The sequence below is a fragment of the Erigeron canadensis genome, chromosome 4 (genome assembly GCF_010389155.1).
Source record: "Erigeron canadensis isolate Cc75 chromosome 4, C_canadensis_v1, whole genome shotgun sequence".
NCBI lineage: Eukaryota > Viridiplantae > Streptophyta > Magnoliopsida > Asterales > Asteraceae > Erigeron > Erigeron canadensis.
In genome coordinates this window covers 17,316,996-17,336,917 of record NC_057764.1, presented here as the reverse complement: position 1 = coordinate 17,336,917, position 19,922 = coordinate 17,316,996, and the positions used below count along the sequence as shown (strand labels likewise).

The 19,922-nt window shown below is 33.4% G+C and overlaps 1 protein-coding gene across 1 annotated transcript; it reads right to left on the bottom strand.

The window, feature by feature from the left end:
• Window positions 1-11,477: 11,477 nt before the first annotated feature.
• Window positions 11,478-19,710, bottom strand: LOC122598633 (putative receptor-like protein kinase At4g00960). The gene is made up of 7 exons (XM_043771217.1): window positions 18,818-19,710; window positions 13,483-13,635; window positions 13,254-13,378; window positions 12,950-13,160; window positions 12,627-12,864; window positions 12,147-12,300; window positions 11,478-11,998 (listed from the first exon to the last, which is right to left on the bottom strand). The coding sequence occupies exons 1-7, from the start codon at window positions 19,626-19,628 to the stop codon at window positions 11,624-11,626; spliced, it is 2,067 nt and encodes a 688-aa protein (XP_043627152.1). The 5' UTR covers window positions 19,629-19,710; the 3' UTR covers window positions 11,478-11,623.
• Window positions 19,711-19,922: the final 212 nt, after the last annotated feature.

The following is a 19,922-nucleotide window of genomic DNA, read 5'->3' as shown; positions in this document are numbered from 1 at the left end:
TTGGAATGAAATCAAACAAACTTTGAAGAAGAATGATCACAAATGAAATCTGAGAGAAAAGATCTCCAAATAAACTTGAAAAACTTTCAATCAAGAAACTGAATGATAGTATCTGAAACTGAATGATAGTATCTCTGAAAGCAATTGAAACAACCAAACACAAACTTTTCTCAACCAATGTCATTATGCAAACATTGATTGATTCGATTGTTTAAAAGAAATAATCATGACTAAAAGCTAGACATTATGCTCATGGAGAATTATCAACCATCAAAACATCAATCTATCCATATAAACCAACCCAATTGTTCCTATGGATGACTAAAATGTAAGATTGAAGTTGTTGGGATAAACATTGTATCATGGTGTTGGTGTTTTCTGTGTTCGGGTGATGAGAAAAGAAACCAGATAAGAATGATCCATTTGCATTCAAAAATCGAAAGGATTAATGAAATGACCGAAGGAAATGTATTTTCATTTATCGGATTTCCTATGTATTATTGAGAAAAGCACAAAGCAAACCTCTAACATAGTTCGGTCTTTTGGCTTTTCAACCTCAAGAATGCTTCAAAGAATGTAAACCATGGTCAGTGTCACCTAAGCGTTCGATAACCATGTTCTACTATCCTTAAAGATTTTTAGGAAAAAAATCCAAGGTCACAATAGACTTCTTGTTAACTCAATAACTACACAAATGCAATTATGAGACCTACATTCAAAGTTGGAAATGATGTTAGCAATGGTAGGATTTCCATTTGATCATCGTGAAACATCATTTAAGATATTACTACAGATGTTCCGGCTATATCACAAAGATAAGCATGTATATCACAAAGATATGACGTAAATGTGTCCTAAAGAATGAATAACGATCAAATTAATGATCAATCACGAGAGCTCTAGACACAAAGTGATCAAATGAAGTCGGGGACTGGAGCAGAGTGTCACCCTTTTTCAATATCAACGTCTTCCAAATGAAGAGTCAATAGAAATGAGAAAACCTCCGTGAGAAATAAAACAAGCATTTGTTAAGAAACACTTGAGTGGTTAGGTAAAGATGTGCATCGCTTCATTGGGTCCATGAAGGCTTCTTCAATACCGAGATATCAACAAATGAAATCCGATAGAAATGTGTTTTACCCGGCGATTTGAGAATTTTAGGGAAGGGTATCAATTCTTTTAACCCTTTTCTCACAACATTATCACCATAACCTCTCACTTTTCGACTTTACTCCCTCCAACGTAGTTGCACGAATTCATCATCTCTCAAAATACCCTTACTTTCTAATGAAAAAAAATGAATACTCTGGGGTTAGAACTCATCGGGAATGATGAAATTCATGGAGTAGAATTTTGAGAAAAACCTAGTCGCTCTTGTGCAAACTAAACACCGAACTTCCTTTAAATTAAATGTTTTTGAAAAAAACATTATATGTGAAAAAAAAATGTTTTAAAAACACATTGTCACACACAAACTCCATAAATTGCACAAATAATTTTCAAAGAGTTTTTTGAAATCACAAACTCCCCCTTAATCTATGCAACGATAGATAAAACAGATTTCCATAGAAAAGGTGGAGCAAAAATGAGTTGTGTGAAATCAAAACAGGTTTTATGAAAAGCGAACTCAATCAATTGTTCAAGATGAGACAACTCAGGAGTACACAAAGGCGTTCAATTCTGTGCTTCTCATATCAACAATTGAGAGTTTTTGAAACAGGTGTAACAAATTTGTAATCAACATCTTGTATTACACATATACATTCATATAAGACTGCTTGGAAGTACACAAAGGCGTTCAATTCCATGTTATCTTATATCAATTTATATGTATAACAACATGAATTAATTTTCAATTTTGAAACATAAATAATTTTATTTTAAAACCAGGTTGCATATAGAGTATATGCAAACTATTTTATAAACTAGATAACACAAATAAGCGGGTTATACACTGAATGTGCATAAGCCACGAAGTAATAAATACATCATTTAAACACGAGTTACATACAGAGTATATGTAAACCACTTTTAAAATAAATAGTTTAATGAAGAACGGGTTGCATACAGAATATATGCAAGCCACTTTGAAGTAAAAAGAAAAAAAATTTAAGAAAATCTTTTTGTTATTTTTCAAAATTTTATATTTTTGTATTTGATTTTTGGTTTTTTCAATTTTTTATAATTTTTGAAAAATGAATCAAGAATTCCTTCCATGGTAAAGATAATTAAGGATCAAGATTTAGCATACCAAGTTTAGAGATTAAGAAATTAAACCTCTTTTCGTCCAATGGTTTTGTGAACAAATCAGCGAGTTGGTGGTCAGTTCCCACGAAGTAGAGTTCGATGTCACCTTTCTCAACATGATCTTTCAGAAAATGATATCTCACATCAATGTGTTTTAAGCGTGAGTGATTGACTGAGTTGACAGCAATTGCAATGGCACTTTGTGAATCACAATAGATAGGGACACGATCATATTTCAGACCATAGTCGGTAAGTTGTGTTTTCATCCATAACACTTGAGCACAACAACTAGCAGCAGCTACATATTCAGCCTCTGCTGTTGACAGTGATACGCAATTTTGCTTTTTGGATGACCAACTTACAATCTTATCCCCTAAGAATTGTAAAGTACCAGATGTGCTCTTGCGATCAAGCTTACAACCTGCATGATCTGCATCTGAATAGGCAGTTAAATTGAATCCAGTATCCCTTGGATACCAAAGACCAAGATTGGGTGTACCCTTCAGATAACAAAAAATTCGTTTCACAGCTTGGTAATGTAAGTCAGTCGGAGCGGCTTGATACCTAGCACACATACATGTTGCAAACATTATATTTGGGCGAGATGCTGTAAGATACAACAACGAACCAATCATGCTTCTATACCTCTTTTGGTCAAATGGTTTCCCATTTTTATCAGCATTTATGTTTGTACGAGCAGCCATTGGGGTTGAAATTGAAGTACAATTAGTCATTTCAAACTTTTTCAACATATATTGACCATTAGATATGAAAAATTTTGACAAAAAGTTTGACTGGTTGACCCAAAAATAATGTCATCAACATATATTTAGACAAGTAAAACATGTTTACCTTGCTTACGAATAAACAGGGTAGGGTCAATAGTACCTTTGGTAAAGCCTCCTTTGAGTAAGAAAGTAGATAAGGAATCATACCATGCTCGGGGTGCCTGCTTCAAACCATAGAGGGCCTTGTCTAACCTGTAGACATGGTTTGGCTTCTTAGGATCAACAAAACCTTCAGGTTGCTCCACGTAAACTTCTTCTTTGAGTTCTCCATTCAAGAATGCTGTCTTCACATCCATTTGAAACACTGTGAAGTTTCTGAATGCGGCATAAGCTAAGAATATACGAATGGCCTCCATTCTTGCAACAGGAGCGAAAGTTTCGTCAAAATCCACACCAGGTTGTTGGCAGTACCCCTTTGCAACCAATCTAGCTTTGTTTCTTACTACAACTCCATTTTCATCCTTCTTGTTCTTGAAAATCCACTTGGTGCGAATTGGTTCTTCTTTCCTTGGATTTGGAACCAATCTCCATACCTTTAGTCTCTCAAACTGAGCTAATTCATCTTGCATTGCTTTAACCCATTCTGGATCACAAAGAGCTTCAGAGACGGTTTTGGGTTCAATGTTACTCAGTGAAAGTGCAACAAGACACTCATTGACTGTAGTACGGGTAGAATACCAGCTTGTGGATCTCCGATGATCTGTTCTGTAGGATGATCTTTACGCATACGTGACCACTTGTTGTCATGAGGAAGAGGATCTTGTTGATTAATGTCAACATTATCATCATTAAATCCAGAGTTCTGTTGAGCAATGGAATCATAGCTTGGAAGAACTCTTTCCTCAAAATTTGGATGATCAAAATCCAGTGGTACATACACATTTGGAGTATTTGATGGATTTGTTGTTTGGGTGATTTGAGAAGGTTATTCTTGAACATTCTTTTGAGAATAAATATCACTTGAAGATGATTCTTCTTGCTCTGTAGAATTTGAAGATGATTCATGATTGTTGTCAAGAATTGATTCATTTGTTTGAATGGGGTCATTGTTCGGAATTGGTTCATTGATGACTTGAGGTTCCTTTTCTTGAATCGGTTTTGAGTTGTAGAATTCTTCGAAAAGAATATCTAGCTCTTCACTTGTTGGAGTTGGATATTTCTTGAATTTTGAAGCTAAGGTAGACGTCCTTGAGGAAGCACTTGAATTACTTGGATCATTAATTGTTGATAGCAAGCTTTCTTGTTCAAATATCATGCCAGACATCTCGTCAAACCAAACATTCATGGTTTCTTGAATCGTGTTTGTTCGACGATTGAAGATGCGATATGCATTCGATGTCTTTGAGTAACCAACAAAGTAACCTTCGTCACCTTTCCTTTCAAACTTTCCAACATTTTCCCGATCATTCAAGGTATAACAGACACACCCAAAAATATGGAAGCAATTGATGTTGGGTTTGCGTTTGTTAATAACCTCATAAGAAGTCTTCTCATGACGCTGATTGATGATGGACCGATTTTAAGTATGACAGGCAGTGTCAACAGCTTCATCCCACATGTTTGATGGTAACTTGGAATAAGCAAGCATTGTTCTTGCTGCTTCCACCAGCGTACGATTTCTCCTTTCAACAACACCATTTTGTTGCGGGGTTCGGACAGCAGAGAATTGGTGAGTAATGCCTTTTGATTTGCAAAATTCATTGAAGATGGCATTTTTGAACTCAGTACCGTTATCTGAACGGATAAAACGGACTGGAAGTTGAAGATTCACTTGAGTGGAAGTGATGAAATCAATCAAAATTTGAGTTGTTTCATCTTTTGAAGCAAGAAACTTGACCCAAGTGTATCTAGAATAATCATCAATGATAACCAGAATATATCTCTTCCCGTTTCTACTTTGTACTTTCATAGGCCCACAAAGATCCATGTGAAGCAAATGAAGAGGTGCCAAAGTGTGTGGAATTTTCTTTGGTTTATGAGAAGTTCTCTTGATCTTCCCAACTGCACAAGAAGGACAGACATGCTCACTCTCATATTTGTAGTCAGGCAAGCCTTCAACAAGTTGCTTGTTGACTAAAGCATTGATGGTTTGATAATTCAAGTGAGAAAGCCTTCTATGCCACAACCATGAATTTTTCGAAGTAGCTTTTGAAACAAGACAGATATTATCAGTTGGTTGGTTATCATCAAGATTAACTGTGAAAAGATTGTCTTCACGATCTCCGCATAGGATATCAATTCCATCTAGAGTTTGGACTTTGCACAGAGATTGTCGGAAAAAAACTTGAAGATTGTTGTCACAAAACTGTCCAGCACTGACAAGTTATGACTCAGGCCTTCAACATAATGAACTTTCTTGATGACAATTCCGTTTCTTTCAATATCTCCATAACCTAGAATTGGAGCGAAATTGTTGTTTCCGAAACGAACAGTTCCCATGAATCTTTCAACAAAATTCTTGAGCAATGATTTATTGCCAGTCTGTTTGTTGTAAACCCGTCGAATTGATGTTCCCGATTTATAACATGTAATACCACGATTTTATCACTCGAATTCACATCAACAATGGTGTTTGGTTAGTGTGTGTGTTCTTGGTGTTTGTGTGTGTGTTGAGAGAGAATTGGGATCAAGTGTGAGTTATTCAGGTGTAATGGTATGGATTGTCTGTCAAGAGTTATGCTTATTGTTATGATTTCTAAGGGATTGAGGGCTATTTATAGTCTAAACACATTAACTATGCTAATTCTCACTATTAGCCCCTCAACCTTAGAAATCATCAACTTATGACTTAACTACAAGTAAGTCCATAACTTAAATTACAATGTATCACTATTTTTAGATTTCTAACATAACCCATGAGAAATCCCTCTTCAACCTTTGAATCAAACTTTGACTGAGGTAGATACTTCAAGAAAGTACACGGTACACCAAATGGTTCAACATTCTGTAAATTCGGTTTCTTCTTATATAGAAGCTCATAACATGTCTTATTATGACGCTTAACTACAGTAACCCTATTTAAAATATGACAAGCTGTATTCACCGCCTCCGCCCAAAACATAGTAGGAGGCCCTAAATCTGCAAGCATAGTTCTGGCTGTCTCGAGTAGAGTCCTATTCTTTCTTTCAGCAACTCCATTCTGTTGTGGTTCATACGGAGAACTGTATTGATGTTGAATTCCCTTTGACAAACAAAAGACATCCATCACATTATTCTTAAATTCAGTTCTGTTGTCACCCCTGATTCTCTTAACATGAACTCCATAAATATTTTCAGTTTCGACAAAGAAATTTATCAAAATCTGCGGACTTTCGTCTTTCGACTTAAGAAAGAATACCCATGAGAATCTCGAGTAATCATCAGTAACCACCAAACAGTAGTACATCCCACTGATACTTCTTACATTTACTGGACCAAATAAATCCATGTGAAGTAACTCGAAAGAACTGGAAATAGAATTTTCTTGTTTCGGTTTATGTGCAGACTTTTGTTGTTTACCTTTCAGACAAGGTACACATTTGTCTTCCATTCCAAACCGTTTCATGGGAACGCCTTCAACCAAACCATGTTTGACAATGTCATTCATCTTTCGGAAATTGATATGTCCCATTCTTCTATGCCATAGTAAAGATTCAGATTCGTTTGCTTTTGATAACAAGCAAACAGACTCCTTTGGATCATCAACACCTAACACAAGGCCATAGATGTCTCTCTTCCTAGGAGCTTTCAGCAGGATCCAGTCTTCAGGAATAACATATCCCGGTTTCAATATAAGTGCTTTTTTCTCATTAAAATGGACATTGTTACCCTTGTCACAAATCTGAAAAACACTTAATAAATTATGTGCTAACTGTTCCACATAATTGACTTTCTCCAGCATAATCTTCCCATTGACAACATCACCTTGGCCCGAGATGTTTCCGCCCTTGGGACCCGCGAAACTAACATACGAACCATTTACATCTTCATAATTGGACAAAACATTCTTGTCCCCTGTCATTTATCGAGAGCATCCACTATCAACATACCAAAGACTGATAGGCTTCCTTGGTTCTCCCTGCACATCAGACAATAAGATGGTTAGTTTCTGAAGGGAACCCAAACCTTTTGAGGTTTAGGTTTTCCGAATTCATCTCTAATGATTAATTCGGTCCAATATCCATCTCTCTGTAATGGAACCTTGGATGAAGATGGTGTCACAGACTGTTTCTTAGGTGAAGTGAAACGAGTCTTAGGAGGTGAATTCCTTGGTGAGTGAGTACCAAATCTAGGTTGACTCCCTAATCGATCATAGAATTTAGACGAACTATTAATTCTAGAAGGAGGAGATCGATTTTGGTGAGCCATCTTCCTAGGTGAATTACTCCTTTGAGGTGTACGTGAACGACTCAGACTTACACTACTAGAAATAGTATTCTGTGAAGGTCCCTGTCGTTATGGAGTCTTAGATCTATTGACATTAATTCTTTGATCTGTAACAGTAGACACACCATATGACACATTTCTAAGTAGCTTAACATAATTCTGTGCATTGTTATTATCAGGATGTCTTTTGGCATATTCCTCATAATAATCCCTTTTATATGCACTCATAAATTTTGGTGAAGCTACTTGTTCAACTAGTTTACCCTTCCCTCTAGTATTAGGAATATCACTAACATCCTTTGACTTGACTTGACTGTCATTCTTAGGATTCTTGACCTTCCTATTTGGACATTCAATAGCTATATGGCCTTTCTCACGACAAGTATAACACTTCTTTACTTGTTGTTTTCTAGATTGACCATTTTCTATTTCAGGGATTGGTATACCATACTCCTTCATTTCATTTATGGTATCAAGCGTCTGTATTGCTTCTTCCATAGTTTTTACTGGTTTAAAAGGAGCATAATGTCTATCCTTATATGGAATTTGTTCAGCTAACCATTCTTCTTTATTTTCCACACACCAAACTTTATCAATTTTTGATTTAGGTTCAATCCTATTTATAGATACTTCTTTATCATAGAAAATTGTATCACAGTCTTTCAACGTGTAGTATACTACTTCATCTGGATTAAAACCTAATTCAGTTTGTTGGTGATCTCTTTGTAGAAGTAAATCAGAATCTTTAGTCACGTTACTTTCCTTCTTAAGAATAACATTTTCAGCAGTTAAACTAGTTAAATTTTCTTTCAATTTCAATATCTCAAGTTTTAAATCTGACACCATTTTACAAACGTCAATTATAGAAGACAAAGAACAAGATACCTTCTGATCTGTAGAAATGTCATCAGTTGTCATACCTTCAGATAGCCTTGTAATCTGCCATGTATGCAACAAAGTCTTCAGTTGTCATACCTTCAGGTATCACGAAGTTCTTCATTTGTTCTTCAATGCTCTTCATAGAAATGTCATCAACAAGACTCGATGACTTTTCCTTTTCTTCAGATGCTTTCACTACTGTCATTTGTTCACTCTCAAATCTTACGGTCTCAGCAACATTACATACATTCTTCTGAACTATCTCAGATGCACTTTCTTCACTTGAGTATACAGCATAATCAATTGTTGCAGCTACCTCATCATATAATTCTACCATGTAGGCATGATTCGAGGTATCATCAGATTGTGTATACCATTGATAAGTACCATCTGGATTCTGAACAACAACAGCCTTTGACTCCGAAAATGGTGACGAAACTGGCTGTTGTGGAGTAGCAGGATATGTAATCATTGCTTGCGTTTTATGATTACTCGGAGTAATACTGCCTTGATTGTAATGTTGACGACCAACAATGGTATTACCAATCCTCTTAGGTCGTTGACACTCTCTTGCAAAGTGACCAAATCCGTCGCAGTTATAACATTTCACCTTGGATTTGTCAAAGCCTTTGAGGCCATTACCTATAGGTCTCCCAGTTCTCTGAGTGAATCTTCTGACCTTAATAGTGAGCATAGCTAGCTGCCATTGTAGATCCATTTCTTCTGAATCATCAGGATCTATCTGATTGTAATCCTCATCAATTACTGCAGGATCAGTAATCTTTCCTCCGATAAATGCTTCATGAGCATTACAAAAGGCTGAGTAAACACTCATTCTTCCTTCTGCAGAACTCATACTCATTGGCATAGAATGAAAAGATTGTACATTGCTCTTGACATTTGTATGTGTATTGTCATAAGCAAGATATCCAGCAATACCTTCAGCATCTACTATTGGTGTAGCTTCTGCACCACTTAGAAATGCATTGTTTCCCGAGCTAGAACTTGCTAAATGAACAGACTTAGCATGATATAAAGATGGATCTTGTGTGAAATCCGAGTGAGTATCTTTAATTCTTCTCTTCATGTCTCTGTTCTTCAGCTTGGAAACTACCTTTTCAAAGTCCCATGTACTGTATTCCTGATCATCTTGAAGTTGATAAACATAATCAGTCCATGTCTTAGGCAATGAGTCCAAAAACTTATCAACTAACTCAGTTTGAGGATAAACAACCTCAAAATACGACAACTCAGTGGTCAAATGAGTGAATCGAATAAAAATCTCGTCAAGAGATTCTCCTTTCAGTCCATTAAAGGCTTCATACTGGCGCTTTAGGAGTTTGATACGATTCTTCTTCAAGGTTACATCGCCCTCACAATATCTTTCAAGAGCGTCCCATAAATCCTTTGAAGTAGTGTACTTTTTGAACAAATGTACACTATCTTAAGGCCATAGTAAGAGTGGACAAGGCCTTTCCTTCAATTGCGTATCTTTTACGTTCTTCAATCGGCATATCAGCATAAGTATACCTACCGATCACTCCATTCTTCTCATACGAAGGCCAATCAAAACCTTGAGTTATCACAAGCCACATTTCCATGTCGGTGAGACGAATGTAGTCTTCAAAACGTCTCTTCCACATCCAATAATTTTCCATACGGAAAAGCTTTGGAGGTGTATTACCCCGACCAACCTCATGATCGTGCATGATCATCTGGCTGATGAGTAGGGCATTTGGTGAATTTGCAGCAGCTGGTATGGTAGTCATTTCGAATCTTTTGGTGACAAATCAAACGAAATAACAACGTAGATCGTGTGACACGAAGTCAAACGAGCTCACACGAAGTTCACGTGACACGAGGTACGTCACGAAGTCACACGAGTAACATGTGACACGAAGGAAGACACGAAGTACACTTGTCACGAACCGTAGCACAAAGAGCAATTTGTGCAGACGTGGAACGAAGTGAACACGAAGTCACTGGATGACTTAAGCACGAACACGAAGTACACCTCGTGCTGACGTAAGCACGAAGTGACACAAAGAAGCTCACGAAAATGGTAAATAACACGAATTTTGAATCGAATTTGCAATCAATAGCAAATCAAACGATCTTAAACCTTCTGGTAATCAACCTTAGGGCTCTGATACCACTTGTAAGGTGCCCTATTGTTGTGTAGATAGTAATAAGATATGATTCGTTATGTCAAGAGTGCGGAATCCTCTTGAGATAACTAGATTGCTATTGCCTTTTGCTGATTAATAAGCAATTAACCAACCCAAGGAGATGCACAAGACTTATGGTTCGTGTAGGAGGTCACAAGAAGGAACAAATAACCTTGATTCGTGTATAATCACTAAGATCTAAAAGGATTAGAAACGATTAACCTAATTCCGTAGATTAGGTCTTGTATTTATACTAATAGGTATTGGGTTCGTGTGGGCTTCGGCCTTAATTATGTATTAGGCCCGTAATTAACAATAACCAATACACTTCGTGCTGACGTCAGCACGAGGGTAATCCCATGTGCTGATGACGTCAGCACGAGGGACGTGCCTTTGGTCCTTTGTTTGACTTCGTTTGACTCGTACATAACATTCAATCACCGTTTAAGTGTTCTACGACACTCATAAACCTTGATTCTATGTTCTTGTACCTACAAAACAACAATATATAACACACAAACACAAACAGATATAATATTGAAGTTCAAACGTAATCATTAAATATCAACACAAGTTCGTATTTAAATGATTACAAACATAGTTCCTTAAACATAAACAATAATTAAATCTATGTTGCGATTGTCACAACGAATCTGCATCTACAGATTTTGTCATGTATTTTCTAATTTTTCATTGATTTAAAAAAATTTAATATAGGTTTTTAACATTTTGACCCCTTTTATATTTCACGGATTTTTTAATTTTATTACCTTTGAGATTTTTTTCTGGTACCGCCTCTGATTGGTTGCGTTTCAAAACTATTAGTTGCTTACAATTAGTAATTTCTATTAATGTAGGATCGAGTTTGCACCCAAGAAAAAGGACTCGGATAAACTTTTGTTGAAGACTTGTCATGTAATCTTGGGTACTGTGAATTGGAGTCTATATAAACCATAATTAAGTTAATTAGCATAAGTGCATGATATTATGAATATAAACACCTAACTACTTAAGAAAGTAAAATAGGAAAATGAAACATACAATTAGGATACAATGTGTACATCCAAATGTGTATCTTAATTCCAAACAAGCAACATTATGTTGTAAAATTAAATCCAAGTTTTTAACGGATACTAAAAGGTTGGAGTATACCACAACATATGTCATGCACAATACTTATCTAGGAACAAAATCGGATATTGAAACATCATTTACGGAGAATTGAGATGACCTTGATCTTGATTTTGAAATTTTGGATTTTTGTAAACCACTGCTCTCTGTTGAAGAACTATATTCTAGGAGGAGTGGCATTTCGGGATCAATGTTACTATCCATGAAAAAAGCAGGTTCGGCTGGCATCGGAAGTGTGATAGAGAAACTATTAAGCATTAGAACAATGGAAGCCATAGTTGGCCTGTTACTAACATTTTCTTGAACGCATAACAACCCAATGTGAATACTTCTAACGATGTCACGCAATGATCCTGATCCAGTAGTCAATGTGGGATCGATCATCTCTGATGCGGTCCCATTCTTCCAACTTTTCCACGCCTTCAAGGGATTTAATAATTTTGTTTCAAAGTACATACATCACAACAAAAACAGAGTTTTGCAAGGACATGTTTGCAAAAAAAGAATATGACTATGTTGATGAATATATTATGTTTTGTAATAGGTGAAAAAGTTTGGTAGTACTTACAAAGCTAAGAAGGTGTTCAATAATGCTCTCTCCATTCCGAAAACATTGGTTTTTCTGACCGGTTACCATCTCTAGCAGTAACACTCCAAAGCTAAACACATCTGATTTTACTGAGAATTGGCCATGCATGGCATATTCTGGTGCCATATAGCCGCTATAATACCGCACAAGATGGGCAGGGCATTAACACTCAAATTTGTACACATCTTGACTAATTTGAAATAAATATGCTTATAAGAAAGTTGCTTTTTGAAATAAATATGCATATAAGAAAGTTGCTTATTTACAATGTATTACTGTATGTTATTGCATATTATGAATTTTAGAAATAGACACTTTAGAAACTTATAAAGGGACAAATATAACACATTTTAGCCACAGCTATTGCATCCCAATAAGTTGTTTTTATTCCTACACGGTGAATAAGTGAACTTCTATGTATTAATATCCATATAACGAATCTAAATAAGGTGCACTTACTAGGTTCCAACTATCCGACTCGTGTCACCTTGAGTTTCCTCTGGTTTAAATAATCGTGCCATGCCAAAGTCTGCAATTTTAGGGTTCATTTCGACATCTAGCAAAACGTTACTAGCTTTCATATCACGATGAATTATCCTTAAACGGGAATCTTCATGAAGGTATAATAGCCCCTTCGCAATCCCTTTAATGATGTTGTATCGTTTTTCCCAACCAAGAAGCGTACGTTTAGTTGGATCTATATGATCACCATTATGATCCGAATATGTTAGTAACACATTGTTGTTATTTAACTTAACATAGCAAAAAAAATTAGAAAGTACCAAATATAAAGTGATCAAGACTAGCATTTGGTAAGAACTCGTAAACGAGAAGTCGTTCCCTTCCTTCTATGCTGAAACCAAGCAGCCTAACCAAATTACGATGTTGAAGCTTCGCAACTAGCAGAACCTCATTCTTAAATTCTCCGTCACCTTGACCAGAATCCTTTGCTAGTCTCTTTACTGCTATCTCTTGTCCATTTGTTAGCGTACCCTGTATATTTGTACAAATTAAATGCATTTATCAATGTTAATTAAAGTCATATCAAGATCTAATATATAACTAGCAATCTTATATTTCCTATACCCTGTAAACTGCTCCAAATCCACCTCGTCCAAGCTTATTTTCTTCTGAAAAATCATTTGTTGCTTCTTTAATTGTACTAAAGTCATACTGTAAAGATTCAGCAGAGCCAATCTCCATACTTTCGCCTAGTTGAATGAAAATAAAGTTACAAGTGTTCCTTGATAATATAATAACATAGACAATATATATATATATATATATAAATCCAGAGTGCAAACTTGAAACTTACTATGAACAGTTTCATTGGGTAGAGGCCGAGGAATAGGCTTCTTTTTCCTCCTCAATCTAATAAAAATACAGAGTAAAGCAATTATCATGACAGTCGTGACTACCACAATAGTCACTATGATTATGACCACCCGTGTTGTATCGTTTTTTTTCCCTGCAGATTGGAAGATTTAATAATGAATGATGTAGCATGTCTTTTGAGTTAATAAAAATTTCCAATTCATGATTAACTTTCAAATGAATTCAATTTCCACATATAAAAAGCTTAAACTGAAGCCATATTCAGAGGTTGGAGAAAAAAATATTTTATGGTATACAAGCAAGAAACATGAGATATAAATAAGTAAACTTTAGTTCCTCTATGAAATTACAGTTTTTTTTACCAAGAGTAGATCATCGACTAACCCATTATGATAAACATTTAGATCATGTGTAATGCTAACCGATGAAAAATGTACATTATCCCATAAGGAACACAATTATGATAATTTCAAATCCAAGCACTAAAAACTAAAAGCGCGCGCAGGTAGGTACTATACGGAGGAGAGTCGATCTAAAGAACAGGGCTTGGTAGGCTGGTGGCTAAATAACATAGCTTAGATAGTTGTGATAGTGTCACACTGTCACCACTCCTTAGATTAGCTAAAGTGAAAAAACGCTTTTTGAGTAAGAGATACTATTTCAGCTAGGCCTGACAATGTATACCCAATCCCTTGTGATTGGGTCTTTTTGGGTATTTTATCTTTTTCTTTGGATCAATTTGGGCTAATAGATAAAATAACAAGAGGGTTTGATTTTTGATTTTTTGGTTACAAATTAATAGATTAACAATAGCGGGACGGTCCAAGCGGGTTTTATTAAGAGGGTTAAGCGGGTTTTTAATTTACTCATGGGAGCTTTGAAGAAACTTGCAGGAAATTAACCTCCGATCTATTTTGAAGGTTACAGTGAATGAATGAAAAGAAACACAATCTCATTGGCTAACTATATACGAGTACTATTATTATTAATTTTTTCTACCTCACTTGTTTTTCAATTTTTATTTGTCTATTATTATAAATTAATACGGCCTTTATTATTATTACTATTATTATATATTTTTTTCTTTTATTTATCATTATCATAAATATAAATAAATAATCATAAATTAAACTGATAATCTTTTGGAGAAGATACATGTACATACAAATATGAGCACTCTTATGATATTGGATTTATGTGCAATATTTTAATTTCTAATATAACATATTTTATATTTTATGAGACATTATATTTTTGGCTTACTGAAAGTATAGTACGGAGTAATTTTTTAAACAAAGGATTAAAAATTTGTGAGAATGCAAAAGATAGTTATAAAAAAATCGGGTCTCGCACCCGACCTGTTTTTACCCGTATTCTTGAACTGACCCGCTTGGATCCGCACCCGTTTTGACTCGCACACGTTGTGACCCGTTATCCAAACACGTCTATTTTGTCAGGCTTAATTTCAGCAATCGAGTCACAGACATTAACGGTAGCTTTTAAAATTGTATTTAACAAAACCTAATGTTAAGCTTTCATATATAATAATTGTAAAATGCATCCAGAATATTGAACGGGTGTTTTAAAGGTTTACTTATTAGAACTCGTATAATTTAATACTTTTGACATATTTTTTTTTAACTATTAATTTATTTTTCTTTCATCTTAAGTTATTAAGACTTCATAATTCAACTAATTGAACTATTTTCTTTTTTACTAAAATGCCATCGTGTTGTCAACAAAAATATCAAAATATTAATAATTTGTTCAATGACTAACTAAACATATGTTTGAAAAGTATGATGTTCAAAAAGGATCACTCAAAAAATTAAACATCAATTTCAATATCAATGTCAATAGTCAACAATATATGCGTAGTTTAAAGGTTACTTGTCCACCCGCATATTTTATTTTTTTTTATATTCAAAAAACTTTTATTGATTGTATAAAGCTAGCGAGAAGAATCGGGGTCACCAAAAGGAGTACAAATCAACAAATGCAAACCTGCGAGTATTTAGCCACAATCTTATTTTTGTGAGTTTGTCAAAGGAAAAATTAAATTCATTGACAGAGACGTAAGTGGAAAGACTTTCTTTGTAGATGTAGTCAAAGTAAACTGATTAATATTCTATTTGGAATTAAATAAATTATTAAATTTAAAATTAGACGTGCTAAATGATACGAGTATAAAACTGATTTATTTTTTTATTGGTTATGGTTATATATGAATGCAGTTAAAAATATTGATACTGACAAATTATTATATAATTAGATTAAACCCGCGCGTTGTGCAGGACTAACTGATATCATCAATAAAATTACAATTACAGAGAATTACATTATTATTCATAATTTATGATCATAATAAAATATATCAGCTTACGACTGATTCAAACAATAAAATTATATTTTATGAATATATAATATATGTTAAATATGTTTTTTTTAACGACAAATATAATACACTATTAAATATAATATAATAAACACTTTTCAAAAAGATAAACATAATATAATAAACAATCTCATTGTAAATATATATATATATATATATATTTTGTTGAATTAATAAAATATACATAGTGTAATGTATACAAACATCTTTATACTCATATAAGAAATAAAAAAATTAATATTAACAATTAGGATTATGATTAGACCTGAATCATACATGACAACATAAATATAGCACTTTAAATTAAAAAAATGACAACTCATTAAAAATCTAATGTGACAAAAAATTAAAATAACATTTTGGGAAAAACATATCTTATGTTAATTATATAAAGAGAATATAAGATTATCTATATAGGTATTATATTATGAATAATAATGGAGAACATTTAAATTATACCATAAATCATTTAAAATATTTGATTAAAGATTATAAGATACATCTAAAAAATATTTCTATTATTATAAGATTATAAGATATAATACATTAGTACAAACTAAATTTAATCATTATATATTTATATTAGTATTAGTATTAGTATGTTAATAGGAATGATGAATTTGAAGATATAATTAAATAATTAAAAGATTTAAAAAATCATTGTTGGTCGAATTTTTTTTTTAATTAGGTTGGAATAAGAAGATAAGATTTAAAGATAATTTTTATTACATATATAGTTTTTTTTTAAAACTTTTTTATTATTAATTAATGATGATTAGGATAAATAAAAAATTTTAAAAAAATGCTTAAAATTAAGAAATTAATGCAAGTATGACACATAATGAAAAATCCTACATGGCATTCTCTCATAATTGTCAACTAATCAAAAAACTATACTGTCTTAGTTATATAGATAAATAAGTTTTAAATTAAAACTAATAGATAAGATGTTCATTATGTGTATTAAATAGTTGTATACTTATCATAAAATTCACGGGTGAACTTTTGATATGAAAACATACAACTTTTTTATTCACGTTAAGTGAATCCCTAAAGACTTCATTTAACATATTACTATTTTTTTAAAGAGTTATACAGTATATAATTATATACACTGATGTACGTAAATTTTCATGATACTCGATTTTTCAGTTAATTTTATATCTTTTACGACATTAGTATTTATCTTTACTATCTTATAAAACATTTTGGGTTTTATTTATGGTATGTCTTAAGAAATTAAACATCTTTTTCTTTTCCTATAATGCCTTTCCATACACTACAACACTAAATCACCATATCTATCATTATAACAAATTGTCACTCCTAAAACGAGATTTCGCTGCAACGCGTGGGTATTATGCTCATTTTATTTAAACGGGAACGGGAACTTATAGAAATATGATAAGACTATAATCAAAAGTAACACTAAAAGTTATATGGATATGTATAGTTATTTTTGGGTATAACTAGTTTTTTGTCCTCGGGCGTTGCCCCGGGAGACATTACGTAACATGTAAACATGTGGAAAATTATATAAAATGAAATTTTTGTGACAAAAGTTAAAAGGTGAAAAGTGATGTGATAAAAAATAAAGAAAAATGAAATGTTGATGGCTGAAGTTGAAAAAATAAAAGTATAAAAATTAAATAGAACAAAACTTTGTGTGAAAAGTAGAAAAAATAAAAGTGATGTGGCAAAAAGTAGAATGACGAAAAATTCATAAATTTATGTGATAAAAAGTAAAGAGAATGAAACTTTCGTGACAAAAGTTTGAAAAACAAATGTATAAAAAGTAAATTAGGAAATAACACAAATATTTCGTGCAACAAATAGAAGAAATAAAAGTTATGTAACAAAAGTAAAAGTTTAAAAGTTTCTGTAATAAAAAGTAAAAAGAATGAATTTTTGTGGCAGAAATTAGAAAAACAAAAATTTAAAAACTAAATAAAACAAAGCTTTTGTGCCAAAAATAAAAAAAATTAAATTTATGTAACAAAAAGTTAAAAGTTAAAAGTTTCCATCATAAAAAGTAAAAAAAAAATGAAACTTTCGTGGCAATATTTAGAAAAACATATGTTTAAAAACTAAATAAAAGCAAACTTTTGTACTAAAAGTAAAAGAAATTAAAGTTATGTGACAAAAGTTAAAACGTGAAAGTTATGTGGCAAATATTAAGAAACCTAAAGTTAAAAGGTTAACGTTAGCTGATAGGGATCATTGTTGTAACAAATTTAACGACAGGGACTATAATTGCATGAAAACATTAGCAGCCGTTAGTTAATGAGGACCATTGCTGCAACAAATTTAACGACAGGGACTAAAAGTGTTGAAAACGTATGACGCACACAAACCAATTCATACTTTTTAGTATATATAATAATAATGCAATCAAGTTTGTTTTTTAGGCTATCTATTTATATTAATCTTAATTTTTATAAGTCACAAAGATTAATTTCGTTTCATTTTTTTTAGACACAAGTTATATCAACATTTTGTGAACGTGAAATGATATACGTCTTCAGATTTACAGATTTCCACTTTGAGATGAGCCAATTTTTTCTAAATCAGTAAATCTTGATCTCGTTCTGGCATTGTTCCAGTTCCGCTACTAACTAAAAAGTGGCATTAAAATTTCAATTGGACAGGCCGGGTAGAGGACAGTACGGTCTTCTCAGTGTGAAGCCATAATATTACTTTTTAATAGTTAATATAATGTCATTTTTTCTTTGCTGTTCAAAAAAGAAAAAAATATAATGTCATTATATTACTTTTTAATAGTTAATACTCGTATAATGTTAAGTTTTTATATTGAACAAACAAGTGAAATTTTGTGTCAAATAAACCCAATTAAATTTCTAGCTTCCTTTGTGGCATCAAACAAAACGTTAAAATTCCAAGAACATATATACAGTTGTACCTGGTGGTGACGACGGTAATTGAACCGGCGGAGATGGCTGTAAAACCGGTGGTGGTGATGGGCTGATTATACCAGCCGACTCATTAAAAAATCTATATATCTCATACCTATAATTACACCTAGGTAAATTAATCAAACCTCCAACTTTCCCATTCATATAATTCGGTATCTCATTGATTAAACCCTCTAAGCAATCATTGCATTCCGATTCCGACAAGTTTGGAATACACTGAACAAGCCCATATATAGTCGAAAAACCCGGTCCACTCGTGTTTGCAGTGGCAAATTTTATTAGCGAATCACCAGCTGCAGCCTTCGTTCTCAAGTCAGCTAGTAATGGTCTAAGAGCCCTATTGAACTGATTAACATCACTAGTATCTTGAGTATTAAACAAAATCAGACTAAATTTTAATCCAGTTTGTTGCAATATACTTTGGTTGGAGTAATACAAAAAACAGTTGTCGTAGTACCCTATTGCTTCCTTTTGGTTAGGACAACTCCTTGGTAGATTAATAATCGAGTCATTGACGCAACTTCGACACACAGTTGAATTGAAGTCGCCTCGACACAGGGCGGCCGAGTTTACTCTATCGTTTCCTTGACCAATGGAGAAATTAAAGAAACCGAAACCAGAATTGGTGCTTGGGAGCGCGGAGAGGGCGCTGTCAAGATTTCTTTGGTATGTGCTGTTTCGGGTATAGTTATACGCGTTTTCACAGAAATATCGAGCTAAGGTGGTTTTGTTATTGACTAAATAGGTGGAAATAAAAGAAGACCATATGATCAGTAGTTTTACGGTACGTGTGTTCATGTTTTGTTGTGGTTGATGATTGAGAGGGATATGGTGATGAATTTAAGGACTTGTATCGTAATTGCGTATTGACTGGGTCTGAAGAAAGGTATGCACGGAAGTTAATCCACAAGAAAGAAAAAGTACACAAACATGAGGTCCTCATTCATTTGCGAAAAATTTCCAATTACTCTCTACCCCAATTTATAGAATACATTATGCACTTTTCTTTTAATTTTCATTATTTATTAGTATCAGCTCCCAAGTTTAAACAAAGTAAGCAAGCTAGACAATTGTGCATAAAACAAAAGTGAC